The sequence below is a fragment of the Haliaeetus albicilla genome, chromosome 13 (assembly GCF_947461875.1).
Source record: "Haliaeetus albicilla chromosome 13, bHalAlb1.1, whole genome shotgun sequence".
Classification (NCBI taxonomy): Eukaryota; Metazoa; Chordata; class Aves; order Accipitriformes; family Accipitridae; genus Haliaeetus; species Haliaeetus albicilla.
In genome coordinates, this window is record NC_091495.1 from 41,194,494 (window position 1) to 41,217,806 (window position 23,313).

At 41.1% G+C, this 23,313-nt stretch overlaps 1 protein-coding gene across 2 annotated transcripts in view; it reads left to right on the top strand.

Annotated features, from left to right (window-relative positions):
• LRRTM4 (leucine rich repeat transmembrane neuronal 4) overlaps positions 1-23,313 on the top strand; it is a 576,595-nt gene that overhangs the window by 349,055 nt on the left and 204,227 nt on the right. For both annotated transcript variants that reach the window (XM_069801084.1, XM_069801085.1), the window contains 2 exons: positions 248-461; positions 2,552-4,098. In XM_069801084.1, the coding sequence (XP_069657185.1) occupies positions 458-461; positions 2,552-4,098 (1,551 nt within the window). In that variant the 5' untranslated portion in view covers positions 248-457. The remainder of the gene's footprint in view (positions 1-247; positions 462-2,551; positions 4,099-23,313) is intronic.

Genomic DNA, 23,313 nt, shown 5'->3' on the forward strand with positions numbered 1-23,313 from the left:
GGCAAGATTTTTTTATTTCTCCCAGAGAAGTTGGGTTACCTTCAACGTCTGCTATAGCTTTTACTTGCAGATTGCCACTTAACGCTGCTGGTTCTCTGATGACTTACACAATGGCTCTCAGAGCTTAGAGTCCCTCCCTACCCCCCCACACGCTCCCCCCCCATCCTTCGTCCTGTCTTCCCCACCCCCAACCCCTTCCCTATCCTTTCCCTTCCTCATCCCCAAAATTCTTGCTTGTCCTCTCTAGGGAACTTTGTGTGGGTTACTGGCATGCACGCTGGATGGCGGTGATGTGAGTGGCAACCGTGCTGTGACATGAAGATTCTGATGGTTTAAGAAAAGAGACCAGTTTTAAAAAGAGAGAGAGAGAGAGAGGCAAAGGGGAAGCAGAAAAGGAGAGAGAGAGAAGAAAACAGCTGGAGAAAGGAAAAGGAGGACGTTTGTTGATGACAAAAGGATGGGTAAGTGAACTTTTCTTGTTTGTTTGTTAGCACAGCTGCAGCTGTATCGTATATTTTTCAGTTGGATTATTAGCTGTTCGAGAGGGGGAAACAGTCTAAACAGCAGCAGCGCATTCCTTTGCCAGGTGACTCACTGTACTTGCTATTGTATTTTTAGATCATGTATTCCCACACACACACGCACATACACACCTTTCCTCCTGCAGTGGTTTTGTATGTAATTAATCTGTAAATGCGTGCACCGAGTTAAGGACCGTAGAGAGTACGTTCACTGTCTGTGCAACCCACCCACACACCTGCACACGTATAGATAAGTACATGTATGCATGAGGCACGCTGACACAAAATTTCTTCTGGGTTTATATTCATATTCGATGAGCCTGTAGTGGTATTATTCAGGCTGTCAGAGAGGACTATTAACACTTTGCAGTATGTGAGAAGCAAAGGGGAGGGGGTGATTTTCTTGTATAGGTGGTTTTGAAAAGGCTTGTTTGGTCTTTGAAAAGATACCCCTAATATTGCTGCTAGATTTCCAGCAGTCATTTGCCAGTCTTATTTTTTCAAGTGTGACAGGTTTATTTCCTTCCTTCCTCCCCCCCCCCAACCCCCAAGTCTGTAACAGCCAGAACATATTTCTAGCTGGCTGCTGCTGGCACATAGGCAGTAGCAAAAGATGAGGATTTAAATTAAAAATCTAACAATTAAAGTGAAAGGCAGAGACACATAGTCAGGGGCATTTTAGATTAGGAATTATTTTGCAGATTGCCCCTTGGCTTAAAATTGGATTAAATAACTGCAGCACAGGGTTGGTTTTGTGTGTGTGACAAATAAGAAAGTAATTATTTATAGAGGAGATACCGGCCCTTAAAATATTTCCTGTTGGAAGAGTGCATTTTAATTCTTAGCAAGATTGCAACTCTGGACAGAGGCACCAGTCCTAAAATTATTACAGGCTAAGGAAAGCGTGCGTATGTATGTTGGGTTTTCTGACAACCCCTCCACCCCCTTTCATAATTATTCAAAGAATGTGGAAAATGCGCCTGTCCTCACATAACAGCACTGCTACTATATGATAAATTTGACATCTCAAATGCAGAATCTTAAAATCAGTAGAGCTGTGGAAGAGAGAGGGGAGTTGAAATAGAAATATATCCCTTAAACTTTCTGTGTTTTGCTGCTCCTAAGGCAGTGTTTATATGTAAGTATTTGTGTGTATTATTTTCACAGAGTATATTATGTACATACAAAATAGTAAATGCTTAGGTATTCAGCTGCATGTCGATAACTTTAAATGAATATGTGTTAAGACTATGATTCATTTGAAAGAAATATGTCTCTACCATTATCGTGGTTTTGGGGTCCCATACTAGTGTCATACGGTATACATCTCTATAGGGTTGAACTTCGTTTCCGTGCATCTATTTACGTATTTTAGGGACATAAAGATAATGAGTAAACCTACTTAAACCTACTCTTAAAACCAAATCAGTCGGTGCAAAAAAGTAAAGCCTTTACTTAGCGTCTAATTTTACAATAAACACGTTTTAAAGATGGATCAAACTTAATGACAGGTAGATTTCTCACTTTTTGCAGTAATTTTTGGAGGAATTGGACTTGCAATTGCTTCTATTAAGGAACACGTTTAGCAGCACATAAATACCAGAAGCTTTGGCTCATTTCCTTTCCAGCACTATGGAGCATTCAGCACAGTGACTTGACAAATATGTTTATTGTTAAAACCTCAGCATCTAGCGATAAGGATATACCAGCTACACTGAGAGATGATGTACAAGAGAAAAGCGAATAGAGAACAGGCTCTTGGTCCTTCTAAGGGATCATAAATCACACAAAAGTAATTGAATAACAAGAGTAGTACTGGTGATGGTGCGGGGTAGGAGAGGTAGCAAGCCAGAAACTCAAAGGACAGGAATTTGCACGACAAAAAGTGCAAGACAGGAGGCAAACAGGTTGTCTTCAAAATCCGCTGCTTCACTAATGCTTTATTAGAAACCCCATTGACGTTAGTAATCTGTTGGCGATTTATCTTAATAGCTTTACAATGCACATTTGTTTTCTCTTTAATATTGTAGGTTTCCATTTAATTAAGCAGCTGAGAGGCATGAGTGTGTTGTTAGTGCTACTTCCTATGGTGCTGTTTGTTATGCTTGCGGGGGCTCAGCGAGCTTGCCCCAAGAACTGCAGATGCGATGGCAAGATTGTGTACTGCGAATCTCATGCGTTCAGAGACATCCCTCAGAATATTTCTGGAGGGTCTCAAGGCTTATCGTTACGGTACAACAGCATTCAGAAGCTTAAATCAAATCAGTTTGCGGGCCTGAATCAGCTCATATGGCTTTATCTTGACCATAATTACATCAGCTCCGTGGATGAGGATGCATTTCAGGGGATCCGCAGGCTGAAGGAATTAATTCTAAGCTCCAACAAAATTACCCATCTGCACAACAAAACATTTCACCCAGTCCCCAACCTCCGCAATCTGGACCTCTCTTACAACAAGTTGCAGGTGTTGCAGTCTGAGCAGTTCAAGGGCCTTCGTAAACTCTTGATCTTGCATTTGCGGTCTAACTCGCTGAAAACGGTGCCGATCCGAGTTTTCCAAGACTGCCGCAACCTTGACTTTCTGGATTTGGGCTACAACCGCCTGCGGAGCTTATCCCGTAATGCTTTCGCTGGCCTTTTGAAGTTGACAGAGCTCCACTTGGAGCACAACCAGTTTTCTAAGATCAATTTTGCCCACTTTCCACGCCTCTTCAACCTTCGCTCGATCTATTTGCAGTGGAATAGGATCCGGTCTATTAGCCAAGGGTTAACGTGGACTTGGAGTTCCTTGCACAACTTGGATTTATCAGGAAATGACATTACAGGGATAGAGCCTGGGACCTTCCAGTGCCTCCCCAACCTGCAAAAGCTGAACCTGGATTCCAACAAACTCACCAACATCTCTCAGGAGACCATCAATACGTGGATCTCGCTCATCTCCATCACTCTGTCCGGAAATATGTGGGAATGTACTCGAAGCATTTGCCCTCTGTTTACTTGGCTTAAGAACTTCAAGGGAAATAAAGAGAGCACTATGATATGTGCAGGCCCTAAACATATCCAGGGTGAAAAAGTGAGCGATGCTGTGGAAACATATAATATCTGTGCTGAAATCCAGGTGGTGGTTACTGAGAGATCGTACCAGCCACCCAAAACCCCCCCGAGACCTGTCTTCATTCCTAAACCCACCGTTTCCAAACTTGAAAGCAACCAGCCGACGTCTGTTATGCCAAGCCCTTCTGCAGACCTCCCAACACCTGGAGTGGAACCAGAGTATGAGCACGTTTCCTTTCACAAAATCATCGCTGGGAGCGTGGCCCTCTTTCTTTCCGTGGCCATGATTTTGTTGGTTATCTACGTGTCGTGGAAGCGCTATCCAGCCAGCATGAAACAGCTCCAGCAGCACTCGCTCATGAAGAGGCGCAGGAAAAAGGCCCGAGAGTCTGAAAGGCAAATGAACTCCCCTTTACAGGAGTATTACGTGGACTACAAGCCAACAAACTCTGAGACCATGGATGTATCGGTTAATGGATCTGGGCCCTGCACGTATACCATCTCTGGCTCCAGGGAATGTGAGGTATGAACCATGATCCTCCTAAAACCATTTCAGCTGCTGGGAAGGCGAGGTAAATGTTTGAAGCTCTTGAGGTGTCTCTAAACGCTAGAAAGATTAATGAGATTCTTTTGCTTTTGGGTTTGCTCAGTATGAAAGCTTATCTCATTAAATAACAACACTCGGGGAAGTGATGGTGATTATTTTGAATAATTCAGACTTATAAAAAAAATAGATGAAGTCAAAGTAAACAACTACGATAAAGGCATCTGGAGCGTTGTTCTTCTCCTGTTTGCACCCATTTTATTAGCAGTGGCTACGAGCGAGTCTCTTTTTTAAGGTATTGGTAGAAACAGAGGAGTTTAAGAACCTTTTCTGGTTTAAAAATAAATACGGAAACTGCTTTACTCCAGACCCCATGCCAAATCTTGAGGGGTTTATGGCCTGTTTAAAGATAATGCCAAAGATTTTCTGCGTTATCTGTCTGGTTCACAAGTAAACCGGGGGACAACAGGACTGCAGCATCACCTTAGAGTTAGGCACTTGGGTGTTTTCCTGGAGAAGCAGGAACACACAAGCTGCCTTACTCGCTCTTCTGAGCTTGAGCCTTGTAAAGGCCCCAAGTCAAACAGGACATTTGCAAATATCTGGGTTGGGAGAAGGGGATTCTTGGGGGGTTTTTATTTCATTTTAGTGATCGGTGAAGGCTTAGCTTGAGAGACGACTCTACTGGAGTCAAGAGCTTCACGCGCTTAAGGCCATGTTATGATTTTGACTCAGCAACATGGGAAATAAAAATAGGAAAAGCTCTCAGTGCTTCTTTTGTCTGTTGTTCAGCTTTGGCAAGAAAATACTGTGTTTTTTTCATTGCCGTATTGTCAATGACTCTATTAATGCGTATGTAAGAAATGTTTTTACTTGTAACTGCCATTGCTTATTTATACCTGGTGAGGAGGATTTGCGCAATTACATTTCAGTACTTGTTACTTAATCCTGCACGTGATGTGGTATGAGGGGACTAAGGTTGATTTTGCTTCCTTGGTTGTGGACATCCTACCTGAGAGTGCTTAATGTGCCTGTTGAAACTTGTTCATCTCCATTTATGCAAATTGGATTTGACTATGGTAGATTTTGACCAATGTCTTTGACAGCCAGGTAGTATGAAAGGTGTGTTAAAAGTTCAGCAGTGTTGAGCAGGCTGCAGTTCTAGGATCCTGATTTTTTAAAAAGTGGATGTTTTCACTTTCTGACAATAGGGCATCTTTAAGATATTTCATATTTTGCACCTGAATTCCCTAGATGATTTTGGACCACAGAGCTAAGGGGAAGGAAGAAAAAAAAGGGTATGTTTTGGGGTTGCTTTCTCTGGAGCAGTGTTGTCTTCAAAAAAGAAAACCACCTGTCATACCCTTGTCATTTCTACCAGTACCGTGTGAATGAAGGTGTGGGGTTTTTTCTTTTTTCCTGCTAGCAGTATACAAAAAAAAGTAAGTGATGCTAACAAAGTTATTTTGATTTTCACTGGCTGTCACAAGGAGCATTAATTTGACCTGAAAGGCTGTCTCCTCTTCGTGCCCAAGTTTAACACCACCGAAGTTTCATTAGCTTGAATAAAATGCTGTTTAATTTACACCAAGATGATATGGAAGACAGCTGAATCTGCATGCCGTAACTGAAAGTGCATGTAATGAAACCATAATCTGTAACGGAATTTGGATCACGATCGTAGTGCACAGAAGACAGGGAATATGTGATGTTGTTTGGGAGAAATTCGGATTATTTGGATTATGGCAGATAAATAAGAAGTTGAAGAGTCCTTCCAGGTCCGTAACAGAAGGTCAATGTAGCATAATTTCTTCCTATTGATGTCAATTGTTACACACAGCCTTAAACACAAGGGGACCCCAGTTCACCTGGTTTCCAGGTGCTATCGCACTACCAGAACAATTTTATTCCGCTACTCTGTTCAGGTTAAGCTGCTGCGCAACTTTGCAGAACTCAAACTGTTTATCGTGTTGTCTGTGGGATTCTTGGTCACGGTGTAAATCAGAAAGACTGTACTGAACATGATAGTGCTGTCCCGGGCTGTGACTGGTATAAAGTACACTCTGTATTTGCGTGGTGATTTAGTATGCCTTGGCTATTAGTACAGAAGACTTCAGGAGACAGAAAACAGCAGATCATTGAAGGCACATGTAGCAACCATAAGCACCCACTGAAATACTATCTTCAGCTTGGATTTAACATTCTTCGTCTCCATAGCTACAAGGTTCCACTTGCAAAAGGATAGATATGCACTGTACAGTACTTAAAAATGGTAAGAAAAAAAATCCTTGTAGTGTCTTCAGCAGTGGAAAGGTTTTATGTTTGGGGAGTTAAAAAAGAAAATGGAACATCTCATTATTTACTAATTTACCCAGATGTACATACTTATGGGAAAACTATTAATTCGTACAAGTGAGACATAGCTCAGGCCCGTCTTCCTGTCGGTCTGACTTGCTCATTCACTGTGCTCAGCCTGAGGTTTCTCCCAGAAAGGACCACTTAGAGCGGAGAAGTGTGTCTGGTTATCAAAATGAAGGCAGGCAACCTTTCAGAATTCATTGCTTATGAGTTTACCGATTGTACTTTTTTCAGTAATATTTTTCAAATGATTGTCTGCTTTCACACGTCTACCCCCACACACGCCTGTAAGGAGCTAAGTTGTCCAAAAATTGTGTGTGTCTTTCAGGAAAGAAATAATGGCTTAGTTCCATTTCAACCTGGGGAAGATGCCTGAGCGTACTCTGTTGCTGGTACTTGGCTGGTAACGAATGGTTTCTGAGCGTGGCCTCAGGCTGTGTAAGCGTGCCCTGTTAAGTTGACAGTGATGATTTTGGTTTTAGAAGTATCCAGCTCATCTCATCCATGAACCACTTGTCTTCCATGGCAGAACTGGCCTTGAAATAACACACTTAGAAGTTTATGCAGGTTCTTTTTTTCACAGCAGCTACGCATGTGAGCAGGGCTGGTGTTTGTTGTTAAGTTCAGTGAGGTTTCTAGCATATAGCAAAGCAACACAGGCATACGAGAGCTGCCCTGCATTGGGTCCTTATACTGCAAGTAGGGGAGTTGCAGGTATGGTTTGTATCGCTGCTTTTTCCAGTCCATGCTTTATGAATTATTTCTTGTCCTACAGAGAGAGAGCCAAAGTCAGGCTTGCTGTAAATGGGAGCAACTCTCTTGGCATCAGTGGGATTATAATCACTGACACCTGGCCTATGGTATTCTATTTAGTCTATTGGCAAGGGTTTCTAAAATAACTGGATGCTTATGATTTTGGCTCTCGCCATCCAGTTAGCAGACTGCTGCTATCTCGTTTTGGTATTTGCTTTGCTTTGTGCATGTGCATCTTATTCCCTCTCTCGTTCATATTTATTTGTACATTTGCTGAAGATCTGAGAGCCATAAAAAGCAATTTCATAAACCAAGCTATAATATTATGTATTTCATACGTATCGCATACAGAATATCTGTGTATAGCACACTATGAAGGTATATGGGGAGAAGGAACATTGCTACAAAAATGTTTCCTTCTTTCTACTGGAAGGTTATTCATCTCCTGTTTCTCAGGCTGGCAGTTACAAAGCAAACAACAACCAACCAACCAAGTGAACATCTTTTCTGTGTTAACTGAGCACAGTTGATGTGAAGCCCTTTGAGAGACGATTGACACGGACCCTGCGAGGTTACTTTTTACACTTTTGCTTCTCAATGTCTAACCATACCCCAGCGCTTGACAAACAAGCCCACCTGTTCACATGCAAGTACATCTCTGCTGTTATGGTGCATTGGAGTGAAAACCAGGGCGGTTGTCGCTTGTATTCATACATGCTAAATCAGTCACACAAAATTATGTTCACTTTGAATTCTGCTTCCTCCCCTCTTGCCAGTGGGAAGAAATAGATTGATAAAGGAATGCAGCATATGCAGACTTGGTGGGCTGCTGTTGACCTCCTCCTTTTGAGCCTAATTTAAAAGGAAATGTTGACATGCCACTGGTGTTTATTATTTATTTATTAAACACCATTACTGTGTTGTTTTGAACAAGATGCAAAAAGGAAAAAGAAAATAATCTCTGTGGCCCAGATACTACTCAGTCTAAGGTTCCAGTTCAGCGAGGGCGTTTGTGGTTTTATAACTCAACGCTGGAAGGGCTGCCCAGGGGCTAAGCGTGAGCTTGTGGGGTGTTACGAGCTCATGAGAGAAATCATTCAATGATTGGCAGAATTCTTCTTTTTTAAGAGCAGTGATCATATTTGCTTTGGTCATCAGCCTGATGTTTTTATAAGGAATACTCAGCAAGGATTTCATGGCAGAGGTGTAAGTTTGTCATAGCTTGGGGGAATGCAAAAGGAAGGTGATTCCACAGGTAGTGCTTTACAAAGAGAAGACTATGGGAGGTGATGAGTGAGGAGGATGAGAAGCAGTAGTTGTTAAGTGGATAGCCTGCTGTCATCACTTTAGGGACAAAGTGGTGTGGTTGTTCTCCTAGTGACTCTGTTTGGGAATATGGTAGGATGGGCATTGTTAAGTTAGCTATCTCGTAATCCTTCTCTGCTATGGCTCCTTCTCTGCCTCTCTTTCTTCACCTCTTTGTGATTATAGATCGACCTTAAATTCTTGCTTGAGTTGTAAACTGAAGGGTGAATCAATCTAATGAAATGCTGTCATAAGCACTGTATTTGTATTGGGAGAGTAAGCAAAGGCTAAGCTGATAGCTCTTTTCCTCCATGCAGTATATCTGGAAGAAATATGTCAGAAGTGGCTCAGAGGTGAAGTCTTTTAGGCACAGGGCCAGTGAGAGGTTTGAGGAGAAAGTAAATTTTAGAAATGTCTTCAGGATTAGGACCAAAGGTAGAAATTTGCGTTTTGTTACCATTCAGAGGCTTCATTAGCATTGCATACTTGTTACTGCGAGTATAATGTCACTATACAGAAAGTTGTGCTCTAGCAGTACTAGTGATGTAGCAATAAATGCACGGGGGCAAATTTTCCTGGGCTCAGCACTTGTAAAGTGTGAGATTTCCCAAAATGACTGCCTGTATTTCCGGAAGAAGTCAGCCAGCTGTGCATCAGCAGCAATTGAGACACTGGTTGTAAATTTGAAAAGGGAGCTGCAGAAGGATGCTGAACACTTCTGAAAGTCTTACTCAATCCTTATTCAGGTGCCTGGGTGAGAGATTAGCTTGTCTAAAATTTGGTCTTGCAGTACAGGTGCTGCTGAGACCTTGAAAGTGATTTGCTCTGAGATAATGCAGATCATCAGTGGCAAAGGAAGAAGCTGAACCCGCATCTCAGATTTTCACTTAAGCCTGGGAACTTTCCTAACCACATTTTAGGCATTACGTTTGCTCCACTAGGTCTCATCCAGAGGCTGACAGTTAATTGACAGAACTCTGAAATTGCACTGAGGATTCATAGTCTTAAACACAATATCCAGGCGGGAGGGTAACTGATGGACTAGCAGTCCTTCTCATCACCTCTTTTTCTAATCCCCTAATTTTGCCACTTTCTAGAAACTTCATGGTTTGAGTTACACACAGCGAGGACTGTTCAAATGGAGAGGATGCTGCATTGTAAAAGCTTTGTACAAGAGAAGAAAATAGGAGTATTCCTATTATAATCGTTGCTCAGGCCCTATGAAGGATTCCTGCGTTGCTGGAGTTGTGACAGATGCAGTTTGCCCTCTCCATCTCTCTCTTCCTTTCTGTCACCCCTTCTTCTGCTTTTGCTCAGACTCTGTGATGTGCTGCCAGTATTTTAAGAAGGAGAAAAAAAATCGATTTTAGTCCATTATGTAGCTCATGCCAGGAGGGAGAACGCTAACAGAAAGAGCGAAGAAATCTGTTGAACCTATTCATTTGTTGTTTTTTCCTTTTAAACACACACACCAAAAAAATTTTTTTAAAAAGCCCCACGCTCTAAAAGGGGCAAACAATCTTATTAGTAAGTATCCCGCAGCCAGAAATGTTCCTTAAACTCTCCTCCAGAATAATAGAGTTGACCTGATTCTTGATGTTAAGACTGTTGCCTAAACTACCCAGGCTGTTAGAGCACAGAGCGATCTGAGCTGGTCGGGGTGCTGGAAATAACCAGAGCTGCGTACGTGCTGGTTTACTCCGCTTCTTGACAGCGATGCTCCTACGCACGTACTCCTTTTGGCAGCCGATCTGCGCCTGGTGGAAGAGACCTATACGTTTCAAAGCCTTTGGGACTACGCTTCAGGGCTCGGCTGTGCAGGTGTGTTACTTCCATCGAGCTGGTCTACCTGTTACGTTCAGGAGGTCGCATGCTTTTCTAGCAGGAGCTGCTTGGCTTACAGGAGCGTGCAGCCCTCTGTCACGCTATCTGTGTTGTAAACATTTTGACAAAAAAATTCTTGTGTGATTTGTGTTTATAGCACTACTAACATCCTGGTATTTGGTCATTTCAAGCCAGGTATTTTAGGACTGAACACAGATGGGCTGCAGCAGTAAACATTTTTGACACTAATCAGCTTTTATCACATCTGCCTGTTGTGCAGCCAAATAAGCTTAGATTGCTTGTAGATCTCTCCATCTACACAAAGAGATGACTGGATCAATTCCGAGGGATTTCCTGGGAAAATCTGTTGTCTCTGTTCCTAGCTGCAAAATTCCAACTTTGCTAGAAGCCAGAGTGTGCGGCGAAAGGATGGCACGAGAGGGTGTTACTTTATGGGAACATCGGCTTCTTGGGCTAATGAATTTGTTTTGTCTTTGCCTTTTTAAGTCACAAGGAAATAGAAAGCTCTTCCTGGTAGGTACATCAGTCATACTGTTGTCATGGGCGCTTGAATGGGAATTGTTCCACCTGCAAGGATGGGGAAGGCAAGAAAGGCCAGAAAATGTCGATCATCTATAATCTGTCACCATCTGGAGTATATTCTAGCTGCAGCAAAATCTCCACCATTGTTTCTTAGTTCAAGTATAGATCGATACATGCAAGCCATTTTTAAAATTATTTTTGTGGTTCTTTAGATACATTTAAATGTAATTGGCTAGAGTATGAGAAGTCCACGGATGCCAGCAAGCCAGAGTCTTTCCCAAAAGCTTTGTGGTCCAAGGCTGTGTCTCTGTCAGCGGGCAACTTCCTACAGAAAATGACAGGACTTTGTGAGGATGCTAGAACTTCTCTTCTTTATTTTCTATCCTTTGTGTGGCAAAAATCATGGACTTTTTTGCATAGTACTTTTTATCTGAAGTTCTCAAAACTCATCAGATAAGTAACATTATCCTAATTTTTACTTCCTCTATCATGTAGATCACAATCTTACGCAACAGCTCTTTGCTGTGAAGGTTCCTTTTTTTTCTGTTCTTTCACCATCACCATTCAGTTTCCTCTGAAATATGCAACAATAAAAAGAAAAATAATATTTCTGGTTTTAGCCTGTGGGGAAAACTGGCATGATCAGTTTGTTTGTGATCAAAGGTGGACCGTTGATGTTGTGTGCTTGTATATGGGGTATGTGTTTTCTTTATGTGAAGACCTAAATGGAAAAGACTGACCTTAATCTTGATTTGATACTGAATTTTTAAAGTTCTTTTGTCATATATAAGTACATTGTCTTTTCCGTCTGAACATTTCAACCGCATTGCAAAAGTGTTACATCGGGAGAAAAATTAGATGGTTGTTAAGTCACTTTGTATTAGATGTATTGTGGGAATGTGGCATGTTCTTCATCGCAACAGGCAGAGCTTAGTAATTATGTAGTGTACAAAGATCTTTTGATACATTCATTGGGTGTGTGCACAATGCTTCCAACTGCATACTGATATAAATATACGTTGTAGAAAAAGCAATCTCGAGCTCCAGTTTTTGACAGACAATGAAAGAACCAGTTTTAAAGTAGGAGGTTCATTATTTTTTTCTGTGCAAACTGTGGTCAAGATTTTTTTTTGCTTGTATGGAAGAAGTAGGCTTTTCCTGTATGTTACTGGTGTTTTAATCCAAGTAAGAAGCAGACATTAGAAAGTGAAAGAAGGTAAACTCAATGTAATGGTAGTATTATTACTATGACTGTTTGTGTTTGGTAGAAGCTGACAAACCCCAAGTTTAATCATCGTATGAAAATATTGAAAGAATCTTTTTGTGCCTGGGAAAATAGGACACAGCAGGTAATCTAAACACATGGGGCATAGAAAGAGGAAATGGAGACCTGAAGAGCGATTTACTTGCAGGAAATGAGTTGACTAGTGAGTACTGCAATCCAGGTTTTAAGAAACCTTTGACAATATTCTGTTTATTGGATGACTCCAGCTCTCAGTCTTGTGCAGTGAAAAGGCCATCCCATGTTCTGTGATTGCACTGTGCACAGGTTAAAACTCACTCCTGGGCATCAGGCCAAGGAAAGACCTATTTGGCACTGAGTACAAGCGTCAAGTTCTCCATGGGAAGGTCAGTCTCACCCTTGGTGTCTTGCACTCTCATACACCCTAACTCAATTTTTTTCCAGACTTTTCCAATGCGTAGAGTAGCTTTGATGAAGAGACTCGAGTTGTGTGTTTTTGCTCACTTTCAAACTCAGTTCTCATTAAAAATCAGCTTCTCCTTCTGTGTGATGGCCTCTGAAACCCCAGATGATTCTTCACTACTCTCATCTTTCACTAACACATCCATTTGGATTATCTTTGTGCCGTGATGGATGCTCTAAAAGGAACCAACAAGGCCATCAGATTCTTGCCCTGGTTCAACTAGCATTTGTTAATGTTCTAAATCATCTTGGGCCTGAAATGTGCTACTTCTTAAATTTAGAACGATGTGATTGCCTGAAGCCTCTCCATGTGTTAATTAAATCATCATAATTGTGGTTTCTTGAGACTGACAGGTTATAAATAGTTCTTCTTTCCCCCCTCCTGCAGTAATTTGGTATGAATGACAGGCAAAACAGCTATTGTTTAAACTGTACATCTGACACCGTTCCTGTTCAGACTCCCATTTCTCTGCTATTATTTGATTGTCCTGAAATAATTGACAGTGTCATTCTTAAAGGCTAGTTAATCACCATGTACTTCTCACATTATGTGAAGATGAGAGAAGTGATTTTTCTGGGTCATCATTATCCATTTAATTTAACAGAATGCGTATTAAGGAGTACTGAAGGTCAGGGCAGATGCTCAGTGTCTGCATGTATACGCATACACGTACACACACAAAGCATATGTCAGAACACACAGAACGAGTCCTAAGACTAATCCACTTTAGCAATAATTTTACTTCCACCTATGATGTCATGTCTCATCCAAGATTTTGTGGAAACAGAAGCCTCGGTGTTCTTAACGTCGTTTTCCTCCTGCTCCCACGTGGTTGGTAGGTGTTCACCTGGGAAGGTGTGTAATTGCTGTGCTGTAGCTGGCAAAGGGCAGAACACCTAAATAAGGCTACACACTGTTTGAAAACAAACTCTGATTACAGTTCTTTCCATTCTTAGTACCGAGAAGGAAAAAATGCTACAAATACTGAAGTTGACCAAGATTTTGTCCAAAACTCTCTACTCGACTCTTGATCTTCCCGAGCTTCAGAGCAGCTCTGTCCCATGTGTGTGAGAATGAGGTAGAAGCGATGTTAGTGGCAAGACCCTCAGGCGTGCAGTATGCATAATCCCATTAGGCAAATATGCATTGCTCCCCTTTAATGTAGGTCTGCATGCTGTTTACAGCTCTAATTTGTGGAAGAACCTAAGGCTAGATCTTCATCTGCTACTCTGGATCCTCCTTGCTCTTCCAGTTAGACAAAGAAAACGTACCACTTACTTGAACTCTTGAGTATAGAGATGTGTTGTGCTGACTGGCATAATTCAGAGTTAAATAAGATTCAAGAATATATAGGAGAGAGCTTCTGTGCAGGAAGCTCAACCTTTCTTTCAAAGACTGGAGGATGTCCTTCCTCCTTGTGAATTTGGAAAGCAAGGTGATCCACCAGTCAGCTCTGGCTGGGAGCCACAAGATTTAGGAACCGTTCTAAGCTCTGCTGTTAATTTATTGTCTGAGCTGGGAGAGATCATTTTATTGCAGACTGTCAGACTGTCAAAAGAAAAAAGGAAAGCAAGGTCACGTTGACTTTCATTAGAATTTGAGCATTGAAACCAATCCTTAAATCTTTGAAAATTTCTCCCGTCTCGTAGTCTTTGCCCTCCCATCTACTTACACTGAAGGTCAGCTAGGGAGGATTGCCTTTCACTCTCTTCCTGCATGGTGGTGAACAGAATACGGTTGGGGCTTTAGCTACTACTTTAGCATGAAAGCAAAAAGTATTGTCTGGAGCCTTAAGGGACTCCTACGGAGTCTGTTTTGTTCCTAGCATAAAAGCCAGTCTGAAGTGGTCTGCTTTGTCTTGGTGTGGTGTTAGCACATGCCTATTTAGTTCTTTTAAAATGTCTATATTATATTCAGATGCAAGAGAGACTTACTTACAGCTGCTCAGGTGCTTCCTTGTCCCAGTAGTTTTCTGCAACGCAGTGAAATTGCATGATTTTAATGTGGATTTCTGATCCATTTTTTCCCCAGCATTCTCATTTTCTTTCCCAGAGCCTCTAAATCACATGTTAGGCTTCTGGCTTAAAAAGCCCCATCAATGTCATATGCAAAGTGAAGTGGGGAAATGAAGGCAGTGTGTGTGTTTTTGCAGTTGCAGCACAAATTGTACAAATCAAAAAAGGAAGCAACCTACTGGCGATTTTGAATTATTAGAAATTTTTATTTGAAAACAAAATCTATGACTATTTTCTTTGCTGCCTTTTCTTAGTTGAATACATTAAGAGTCCCAGTGCGCATGAAGCTTCGGCAATCTGAGGAACTGATTAACCTTTTTCTATTTATGATTAGCTCCCAAACATTTATTATATTAGCTTTTGCGAACAGGGTCTAGACTTCTTTGTTTTTCTGTAATAGACAAGGGACTAGAATTAATGTTGCTTCAGTGAGTTTTCCACATAGGTGATAAGTCAAAGGTAGGCATAACATTTCGTATTTCACTACCTCTCGTGTCTAATGAAGATTGGAGGGGGATATTTTACCCTGATACGCATAAAAAAATTAAGTGGAGAAGAGGCAGTTAGCATCTGCTTTGCCTTCTTGTATATCAAGGGCCACAAAACCTCACAAAGTTACACTTTTTATAAAACCAATAGTTTATTTTGACTAAAAAGTGCCTCTTCCAGAGAGTCACTTGAGGACTCAGAGAGAAAACTCCACTTCTCCGGTAATTTCTTCCAAAGGTTAGTAACCTTCACAGTGAAAAATAACTTGTCCAGCTGTTAAAATCATTCCTTTCTCCACAATGACATTAAGTTAATCTGCGAGGATGACGTGTCTGAGCTGTAATGTGTGGCTGAGGCTATCCGTGTCTGTTATCCAGCTCAATGAAGAGCGGTTACAAACAAAACCCCAGAAAATCACGTGGAGGCTCGCGCACTGAAATAGGGCCGCTCCTAGCTTTCAAGAAAATTACATTTTAATTGAATCATTACAGGAAAACATATATTAGTCTAAACTGCCACAGTAAGCGATTTTCAGCACATCTCTCCTGCTGCTGTTCCTTTCGCCCTGTTTCTGACCAGGTCTCCAGGTGCTGATCTCTCACTCGGGGTCCTGCCTCACTCGGTGCTGGAGCCCCCCCGGTCCGTCGGGCAGGGACTCCCTGTTCCTGCGTGCCGAGACCAGAGGAGAAAATGGAGACCTCCCAGGAGATAGGTTGGAGTCTGTGACAAGCTCCACATTTATTTCAATGGAACAGTGGTGACGATCTCAAGGTAATGGCATTAAAAATGCTAGTGGTTTATCATACTACGAAATACCATTTAAGGCACAAGGCTAGAGCAGTGTAATAAAAGTTCGCATTAACTCGAAAGTCACCAAAAGACTTGTGTATGCAAAGGTCACTGTTTGTAAACAAAGCTCAGTATTCTGTTACTATGTAAGATCGGTGTGAATTCTGAAAGCTGCGTTTCCTTTATTATTCAGTGTAATTTAACAAGCTGTTATATATCTGCCATCCAGCTCTAAAGGGCCTGTTTAGCTTGCTTTCTTTCAAACAGCCTGAAGAAAAGGCTCTTTCACCCCCTCTACCCCCCCAAATGTGGTGGGTTTTGGCCTCAACTGCATGGAATTTTATCGTTCTGTTATTAATGAACCGCTACGGTGGGGATATGGTTGCTAATGGTTTGTTCAGTTAGCTATGTACCCAGAAGAGAACAGGCTCTTGAAGGGTAGGTGTTATTCCAGAATAAGTATATTCAAGAGCTTCTGTAAATAGAGGATTTTGGTAATTGGGCTGAGGAAAAAGTGAAGGCATTTGTCAAAGATTCCAAGTCTGTCTTGTTCTGCAGAATTAACAAATGTTCCGGTTATAGGTAATAAATTAAAAATCATTGTTGAGTCCAGGGATTGTACCAGTTTTATTTCTCCCATTAATTTGGCGTGATAAACTGCTGAAGATGGATTCAAAGTTGATGTCAGAAGAGTGGGGTAATTTACAAAACACTTACCGGAGCTAGCACAGCTCTGGGTTGTTTCAGCAGTCAAGAATAACTGAAATGCCATGCAGGATCAAGCTCCATTTAAAACCATCTTGTAGTACTTCTCTTGAGCTGCTTCTGTGCCCAGATCTTTCTCCCTGTCTCAATTCATCACACTGTTCTCTCCTTGAAGCACGCATCTTTCCACCTTCTACCTAGCTCTCAGCAGTGCCTAAATTATACCTCAGGCATTGTGTGATACTTTGCAGTGGTATATTTCTGTCTTGATTTGGAAAGTCAGACTTAGCACCCAGCTTACTTGGGTGTCTTTTAACCTATTTTACCATTTACAGTTGCTATAACCTTCACTGTTACTTTTTCATTAACCGTTGCTCTACTTTTGAAGAGCTACAGATAAAGAATTTGCGTGATGTATCAGATAGTTTACATATATATCCTTTAGACTGTATGCATCTGAGTGGATATATTATACTTAGTGGCTTAATTTTTAGGTACTTATTTTTTTTTCCTTGTGTGCAACTCCCACAGTGTTTCCGACATAATTGATCGTAATGTCTTATCGTTTCAAAAAGCGGCAGTTTGAGGGGAAAGTGGCAGTTGCCATCTTCTGGAAGCAGATGCCATTGATACAGTTCGTGACCTTCATTCATCAGCCGCCATAGAGCCGGTACGCGTATTGTAGCAACACTACGCTAAGTCTCTCTCCCATACATCACCCGCTCATTTAGGTCACTTGTGTGGAGCGTGCGCAATTTTGGAGCACCGACCTGTTTGCTGGGAAGCCTACAATTAAAATGGATCCCCATAGTGCAAGCCTACTGACCGTGTAAATCATAATCAAGTAATTGGGTCCTGCGACAGCGGAAGGCAGTCGAGTGGCTGAAGCGAGAGCGGGGAAGGGGCCGTGGAAGGCTGCAGCCTCCGCTCCGCGCTCCGGAGGGTCAGGGGTAGGGATGGAGCAGAGGTCAGCGGTTAAACGCCGAGCGTGATTTCCTGTGCTCTCCCTCGCTACCAAAGCGTTGCAAGGGAAGGGGACGTTAGTCTTCTTTATACAACAGGTAAGAGCCTGAATTTGCACATACTGGGTTTCATTCAGCCTTTGCAACTGGACTGCCGATTAATTTGGGGCATGCACATTCAGGCCCCTTGTGCTTCTCTTTTGCCATCTCTAAAACGAGATGAATAAGGCTTATGTTCTCTTCCTAGGTGCTTGCAGGTCTGTATAAATGTTGAGAATTGCATTTCAAGTTTTATTTTCTTAAATTTTTATCAAGAGTTTAATTGCAGGTCATACCCTGGATAGTAGAAGTAGGAAGAAAATTATTGCAGGACAACAGAAAGACAGTTTTTGTGAACATTTTTTTTTTCCAGAAACATCTTGGGGGTTTTTATAACCTCATTAAAACTTGACCCTGCGAAATTGAAGGTGTTTGTTTTCAGGAAAAAAAACACCCAGCCAGCCATATCCCTAACCCAAGAATTTTCTTTTCTTTTCTTTTCTTTTCTTTTCTTTTCTTTTCTTTTCTTTTCTTTTCTTTTCTTTTCTTTTCTTTTCTTTTCTTTTCTTTTCTTTTCTTTTCTTTCCTTTCCTTTCCTTTCCTTTCCTTTCCTTTCCTTTCCTTTCCTTTCCTTTCCTTTTCCTTTCCTTTTCCTTTCCTTTTCCTTTCCTTTTCCTTTCCTTTTCCTTTCCTTTTCCTTTCCTTTTCCTTTCCTTTTCCTTTCCTTTTCCTTTCCTTTTCCTTTCCTTTTCCTTTCCTTTTCTTTTCTTTTCTTTTCTTTTCTTTTCTTTTCTTTTCTTTTCCTTTCTTTTCTTTTCCTTTTCTTTTCTTTTCTTTTCCTTTTCTTTTCTTTTCTTTTCTTTTCAAAAGTACTTACCTCTAAAGTTTTATCATGAATGGATGTTTCCTATGGATGCTTTCTGAATAGAAAATGCTTTTCTCGCTTAAAATCAGTGACAATTTTAGTCAGGGCTGCTAAAGGTGGGAGTTAAATATGCTGACTTCTTTCTACCTCTTTTCATTACAGCAGTAGTTAGAATTCCTGTTCATGGTCAAGGTCCTACTTGGTGAGGTATCTTACAGACACAAACGTTACTATAAAATAAATCCTTACCTGAAAGGGCTTACAGTCTGTCTTTTAGTTTTAGATGTAACCGCATGTTAGATCACCACTAAGCGCAAATACCGGGGCCTGAAAGGAGAAAATATTACTCCCTTTGAAAATATGTCAGGTAAAAAAATGGAAAAGCTTGCTCTTCATTCCTAGCAAGGGTTAACTCCCTCCCTTCAGCAGGGGGATTTGCAGAGCAGTTTTAATCTTGCCTGCTATTTCAAAAAAAGAAAAAAAAGCCTTTGAATGATTTAACTATTTAATGTTCACTGTCTCAAGTAATGATGAAATATTAATCAAAACTACCAGCATACAACTGAATTCAGCTCAAAGGAAATAAAGAGGCTTTTCTCTCTTTCCATTCCCATAGATATATATATGTATGTATAAAATGGTAATATCTTCATTTATAATCCGGAGTTGTCCTATTTCCTGTTCGTTTAACGGCATTGCTTTTAGTGTTAGCAGCACGGTGGTTATTTGAGGTAAGTTCTGTTCCCTCTGCAGTCCCCACACAGACCCCTGCCGCAGCAGCGGCAGCTCGGCCAGCAGGCCAGCGTTAGAAAGGGAAGGGAAGGGACGAAACGAAAGATGGATGGTAAAAGCAGGCTCGGTCAAATAGCGCTTCTTTGGATGTTGAAGCACCTTTCTCAAGCAGGCAGAGCTCTGCTGGTGTCTTGATTAGTAAAGGCACAGACCCAAGGTTTGAAAGCATCGCTGATAAATCTTGCCACTGTGCTTAAAGCAGGGTGTTAACAGCCGGAGATATTTTACGCTATATATACTGGGGGGTGGGGGTGTATGTACGTGCATGTCTTAACAAAAAGCGGCAGAAGAGAAAGCTGATGTGTGCCTTAAATATATGGCTATTCTGAATGTCTAATTCACGATCAGGAATGTAATAAAAGCAATTCTTTAAGGCAAACAGTTTGTCAAGGTGACAAATCTGGCATTGAGGTTTATTATTTTGCACATAAAGTGTCTTCTTAAGAATGAAGATGTCCTAGCGACTTCACAAGTATTGCTCTGGCCTTCAAATATTGATCCAGCAATCAAATATTCAGGTGCTGGGCACAGTAGAACTTCCTTCAGAGACGAATGAAGAAGAGGAAAAAAACAAAGTGATGTTCACTGAAATTTCTGCAAGTCCATAGGAAGCAGTGAGAAGAGTGCCAGAGGCTTACAGGCACAGCTATATTACCTTGTAATTCAAGAAATAATATTGTCCAGGGACTCTGGCAGTGTTGGGATACAGCACAAATGATAACTTGTGAGAAAGCATAAGCAAAGTAAGTAAGGAGGTAAAATCTGTACTTGGAGAAGGTGACGGTACTGACCATGGGCTCACACTGGCCACAGGGTCTGCATGTCAGAGTATTAAAAATAAGAACAGCCATACAAAAAGGAACTGAAAACAGGGCAGATTGGAAGCAGGCAGTAAGTGGCGGGGACTGGAGAGACTTCCAGCAACATTCAGAGATTTGGGGAGTGTTGTGGGCCAGTTAGTAAATATATAGTACAATTAGACTCTTGTCTCTGTTCAGGTAGAGATTCTTTCATTTGTTTGCTTAGTTCTGCCTACAAAATTGTTAGTAGCAAGATTCTGTAGAAGCTTCTTAATGGTTCTACCTGCCTATGGTGTTAAAAGAATAGGCATTTCTTAAACTATTTCACATACATTTCTTAATACCTTGTGATAGTAATTCATGGCTTAAGTGCAAGGTTTTGTCACCTGTGAAAGAGCCTAATGCGTAATGGCCTATTTGTATATGTTTGGGGTTTGTCCTTTGAACTTCTAGGCAAACATTTTACAAACCTGGCTGTTTTGTAGGAAGGTCGTGCGTGTTACCCTGTAGACGGGCAAAGCTTGCTGGTTTGCATACAGGTATTTATGGGAGTGTAAATGCAGATGCAGCAAACATCTGGGCCAGCTTTATATTTTCAGAACATAGAACATGGCTTTTCAAAATAATTTTCATCCTGTTACTAGCTTTTATTTCCAAACCTGATGCTCTTGTGGAATGTTGTGATAGGAAATAATTTTGGTGACATTTTCAAAAAGCTCTTAATGTGATGTGCCCAAATGGTTTATCCCTGTTGCGGAGAGCTGAGGAGCAGAGGGAATGAGTGACCTGAAGACCAGTTTTAAAGTGTGTTCCATTTAAAAACTGCAATCAGTGGGTTTCCTGCCTGGTTCTCCAGCCTCTAAACCATGTTTCTTAATAGCATAATAGCAGTAATGTTTGAGTTTTGTGTGCTTATTATCAAGGACGTGAGGTTAAATTAGCACATTAATATGTTCTTTCACCGACATACTTGAAATTATGCTGCTAAATTCCTGTTCAGTTACACCAAGGCCTCTTCGCTAACAAAGGCTCTAAAAAAAAAAGGGGGGGGGGAGGAGTAATAAAACCAAAGGAAAATATGTTTCAGCTGGGGAAAAAAAAAACCCTAACCTTTCCCCTTTAGTTTTTGGGGGGTTTTTTGTTTGTTTGGTTCGTTTTTTTACAGTTCACCTCTGTTGGTTGTTAATTTGAATCTCCACTGGGTGGGCAAGTAAGACAGGGTATGTGTTAGTCATATTTCAGACTTAATATAGCAATTAATTAGTTGCTATGTGTATATTTGGTAAGAGGTTTAAAAAGTACTAGTGAATCATTGATGAATTTTAAAACAGGATAAGCACATAAATAAGAGGGCACACGTGATTTCTGATAATTTCTTACAGTGTGTATTAATTATTTATTAATTCTTCTTAAGCTATTTACAAATGCATACCAGATCTGAAACATACTCAGATGAGCTGTAGTCATAAAGGAAATAAAAACTTCAGAAAACTAATGTCTATTCACAGGAACAGCAGTTCACTGATTCAGGGAAATTAGGTTGAAACATTCAGTGAACAAAACATAGTTTATAATTGTTCGTATTTGCTGCTGAGATTAAAAGTAGAGACTCTGGTACCTGTCAGTTAGCCAGTTCCCGGTCTGGAAGATGGCATTTTAAAAAGTCAGCGCTGTTCTAGACGTCTCATTTTGGATGTTCTACACAATTCAGGACTTTTTAAACACAGGAGAGTTGTGTGATTTGAATGACCTTGTAGTCAAAAGGCTCGCTACCTCACCGCTTAGCATGGAAACAGATGTGCCTTACTACAGGTTATTAAGTTACTCTGCTTTGGGGCACCTTCATACCAAAGAGCCTTTGGTTAGAGCGCAGGTTCCAAGTCATCCGGGGCGGACGGATGGGAGCGAGACCTCAGGCTGGCCAAAGGCTCACGCTAACGCAGAACATACCAAAGGACACGGAGGACCTAAGTGACTTGTGAAAACGTTTGCCTGCATGTTTCGTATTATGCTTTGCATACAACCACGATGGAGGTCCAGTTTACTGCCTAAATCAGAACAGGACCCATTTGTGCGGAAAATGCAAGTCTTGCAATGAGGCTTGATTTCCCTACAATTAGGAAAGCTCTGGAAGCATTAGAACTTGAAACCACAAAACTAGCGCACCTGCAAGACCATCATTCCTCTCCAAAATAGAAGAAACACTATGTGGTGTTTTCTTCAGTGACAGAAACGATTCAAATGAAGTAGTTACTGCCAAAAATGCCCCGCTTGTGAGTAGCTGTGTTTATAGAAGAGCAAAGTGCGTGGTGGTGTATGTGTCAGCTATGTATGGATATGGTACTTACAGAGAACATGCACAATTTGTTCTTTGAATTCCAGAGTCTTTACAGACCTTTCAACAACAGGAAAAGAAAAAAAATCACCTTTTCTCTCTGCTTATGTTTACTCAATCAATATTTATATATTGTGATCTCATTGAAAGTCGGTGTTATGGCTAGTTTTCCCTGTGCATCAGGCTGTGGCTTTGTTTCAGAGCGCTGCAATATTCTTTTTCTTTCAGGTAGGCACTTTAATATTTTTCCTCTCTCCTTGTGTTGATTGCTAATTATGTGGATGCGAGGTCTGCTTTGTTTCCTTTTAAAAGCATTTGTTTGGGACTATTTCATCATCATCTTTGAATCAGACAACAGCATGAATATCAAACAGAGCGCTGTTAGGAGCTTTGCTTGCCACCTGTCTCCTGCCCAATGAGTCAGTTCTGGGTTTGGGTTTTTTTTTTTTATTTCAACTTCTTCATCCATTTGATGTTTTATATGTTTTATCATCTGAAGCGTTTCTTTCTTCCCTTCCCCCCCCTTTTTTATTTGGCATGCCTTTTTACTTACCTCTGATTTCTTCAAGGAAGGTCCTTGAACTTGCCACATTTCTTTACAGTAAGGATTCCTAGAAAAGACTGCTGCTCTATCGCTGTCCATTTTAATCTTTTTTTTAAAGGCAGTTTGAAGTGATATTTCCCTCCTCGTGTTTTACAAGGCTATCTTAAATTTTCTAGCAAAAAATCACTTTATCCATGAAAAGTTTGATCATGATTTTCCTCCCATTTTTGCTTTTCATAGCAATAATTTATATTTATTGTAGTGTAGCATCGTAGAGGCTCTGCTGAGTTTGACCCCCCTATTCCAGATGCTGTATACGCTTCCAGACTGTCTCTCCTACAGCGAACTGCCTGTCTAAACAGTCTGTAAA